A 3431-nucleotide genomic window follows, 5' to 3' on the forward strand; every position below is an offset into this window, starting at 1 on the left:
TTTAATTATTATTTGACTTTCTGAGGGAGCGTCCTGTTGCTCAGTGTAATGGTGACTTTGAATCAGAGCATTGCAAACATACTGAGCAGCGGGAAACGTTTTCTGACCATTTCATCCATTACATTTTCCACAGTAGACTCTCTGTTTAGTTAGCCAACATTTTCTTTGTTTGGTTCTCCAAGCATTTTTCTTGAATTTCTAATATAGTGAGTTGCATTTCTCCACAAATCTCACACATTCTTGTGGAATGTCTGTCACTAGTGGCTTCCACTTTTAAAGGAATAGCTCACCCAAAAATAAAACTTTTGAAAATTGACTCACCTTCAGGCTGTCTAAGATGTACATGGGTTTGTTTAACATCTTGTGAAGTGAAAAGCTGCACGTTTGTAAGAAACAAATCCATCATTAAGACTTTTTAACTTCAAACAGTTGCTTCAAACAGTTGGCTAAAGTATAAATCCATAATCCATAATATTGCTTTCTCTAGTGAAAAAGTCATCTCAATCAGGAGAGAAATATGCACAGATCAAGCACCTTTTACTAGTGGAAACAGTTCAAAACTTTTTTACCGGGATGGATTTTTTCACTGGAGGAAGCGTTATAATGGATTATGAACACGTATTTTGGCCAGAAACACATTAATGATGGATTTGTTTCTTACAAACACTCAGCTTTTGTCACAAGGCATTAACTGATGGACTGGAGTGGTGTGGATTACTTGTGGATTATTGTGATGTTTTTATCAGCTGTTTGAACTCTCATTCTGACGGCACCCATTCACTGCAGAGCATCCATTGCTGAGCAAGTGATGCAATGCTACATTTCACCAAATCTGATGAAGAAACAAATTAATCTACATCTTGGATGGCCTGAGGGAGAGTATATTTATAGAAATTTTTCATTTTTTGGCAAACTATTCCTTTAAGGACCAGGCCAGAACTTACATAAAGTGATGCTATGATAAGATATGATAAAATATCTTATGATATGAAAATGAGAAAAGCTTAATGGTCATATTAGGAGTTTGTCTGGTCTGCTCTGGTGAATGAGAACTAGAATCACTCAGAGACGCGCTGGACTCAAGGGGTTCCCAGTTTAGCAGGCAGCTGCTGTGTCCTAGTTCACCGCTCAACCTCCACCACAGTGATATGAGTCCAGCAGACTGTGACCAATATCACATGTAAACAATCTGCTTCTATATATATATGACTTATGCATTTGAAGAAAGTCTTAACTGTGTAATTGTGCTGCTTGTCAGAATTCCTAAAAGAATGTTAATAGAATTTCATAATCCTAATTTGGAACCAATTCGAAATTGGCCATTAAGTGATATTGTCATGTTAGAGGTATATGGGCATCTCCTGACTGTAATGAATTGACTGCACGATATGTTGCACAAATCACCTGCGCAAAACGCAGACAAACTGTCACCACAATAAATACTTTGTGCCGTTTACAATGCATCTGTTCATCCATTTATGCAAAAGCTGCTGTTCACTCATTATGTTGTATCATATGATGGATGCGTCAACTCATTCATTACTTAAAATAAAGTAAACATTAAACCAAATAAAATCAAATATAAAAAACTTAAACTTATTTCATTTCAGCTAACTGTCAAGGCAACATTTCTTATTTTCATTAGTTTAAGTTGAAGTACTAAAATAACTAAAGCTATAAACTAAAAATAAAAATATATACAGTAGATGTATTTAAAAAAATAAATAAAATGATTAAAACGTTAGCTAAAATTAAAATGAAAACAGAAAATATAAAAATAAAGTAAGATTTTTTCATTTTGTATAAACTAACACACACATACATATATATATATCGTATTTATTGTTTTTACTTATGGTCCCATTGTTTTTTTGTTTTTTTTACAAATCAGATCAGTGAAATAATCACTAATTCACAGACATGAAAAAAATATATTTTATTTATTTTAGCTGCCAAGACAACATTTCTCATTTTCATTTAGTTTAAGTACTAAAATAACTACAAACTAAATAAACTAAAACTTATTTGTTAAACAAGACAAAACACACAGCAACATGATCAACAGAAAATATAAAACTATAAAAATAAAATCTAATTAAAATAATATCAACAAACTATAATAGTATCTTAATGATGCTAAAATAACACTTTTCCAGTGCAACTAAAACACAGGGCATGTTTGTTTGTAAGATTCTTGGTGCCAGTTTTTCTCTGATATATTATGCACAAGGATTACCGCTTGTCATTTCACAAGAGTCAACGATGAGGCAAGAACAAAATTACAAGGAAGTGCTTATTATAAAAGAAGACTAACTAGCGAAACAAGTGTTAGTGCACTATGTGTTGTTATAAACTGTCATCATTACAGAACTGCACAGGTATGTTTTCTTTTACAAGACGATTTGTATTTGATATTATTAGACAGTTTGGCACATCAAAACATAGGCTACAGTAGATTTCAATATTTGCTTCCTGCATCGTTTGATGTTATTCTTGTTTCTTTTATATTTCAGATGCCTCATTATTTCAACAGTCATAGAAGTGAAACATTGTCTGCGGAGAAACTGCAAAAGAAGTTCAACAACACTGAGAGCAAACAAAATGAAAATATATGTTTTTATATCATCTTCAGGAATGAATCATAACTAATGTGTGTGATATAAAAGCTCTCTAATACAAAAGATAATTGCATGTTTGCGTCCATGGATCCAGGTTTCTCAAACAATATGATGTCGGTCTGCCAACTTATCCAGATTTTTCACTCTTAAATGCTTTTTAGTTTCCCTGTAAGCAACACTGTGTAAAGCCAGTGGCAATGTCACATGCATCGAAGACCCCAGAAAGCCTTGCTGCATCGCAGGTTGACCACCTCTCCAGTTTGAAGGCTTTGACTGAGAAGCTCAAACTGGAGACGAGAAAGCCGTCTTACCTGGACTGGAGAGCGCAGCTGGAGGCGATGCTCGCTCAGAGCCACAGAGACTCAGAGCCATCAGTGGCCCCTGGTGACCCCGAGAAACAGAGAACGTCACGGCCCGTGAAGTGGACGAAGCCGTCACTGGGCATTAGTGTGGTTCATGAAGGGAGGCAGCTGTCAGGAAACACACTGGGATTCGGAAGCATTGACCAAGCACTGGAGTGGCTCAGGAAACAGCTGGTGAGTTTTTCAGCTCGGTTTCTGTACAAGTAAAAGAAAAAGAAAAGAAAAAATTAATCTGCTTTGTTGTCATTTGTGGGTAAAATGCATAGTAAACAATATATATAGCACATATAAAAAATACATAAAAATTATAATATATATTGTTATTATTATTATAGTTTAATAAATTATAAGAATAATAAGAATAAAAGATTTTTTATTTCATTTGTTCACATTTATTTAGAAATGATTTACCAATTTGTTTTGTTCAGATTTGTTATTTTAGTGGCCATTT

At 34.2% G+C, this 3431-nt stretch overlaps 1 protein-coding gene across 1 annotated transcript in view; it reads left to right on the forward strand.

Moving 5' to 3' along the window:
* Window positions 1-3431, forward strand: part of LOC107693098 (protein FAM167A-like) — a 5222-nt gene that overhangs the window by 672 nt on the left and 1119 nt on the right. Inside the window, exons 2-3 of the mRNA XM_016492345.1 lie at window positions 2514-2650; window positions 2780-3154. Of these exons, the coding sequence (XP_016347831.1) occupies window positions 2816-3154 (339 nt within the window). The 5' untranslated portion in view covers window positions 2514-2650; window positions 2780-2815. The remainder of the gene's footprint in view (window positions 1-2513; window positions 2651-2779; window positions 3155-3431) is intronic.

Source organism: Sinocyclocheilus anshuiensis, unplaced genomic scaffold (assembly GCF_001515605.1).
Source record: "Sinocyclocheilus anshuiensis isolate Anshui unplaced genomic scaffold, SAMN03320099.WGS_v1.1 scaffold261, whole genome shotgun sequence".
Taxonomy (NCBI): domain Eukaryota; kingdom Metazoa; phylum Chordata; class Actinopteri; order Cypriniformes; family Cyprinidae; genus Sinocyclocheilus; species Sinocyclocheilus anshuiensis.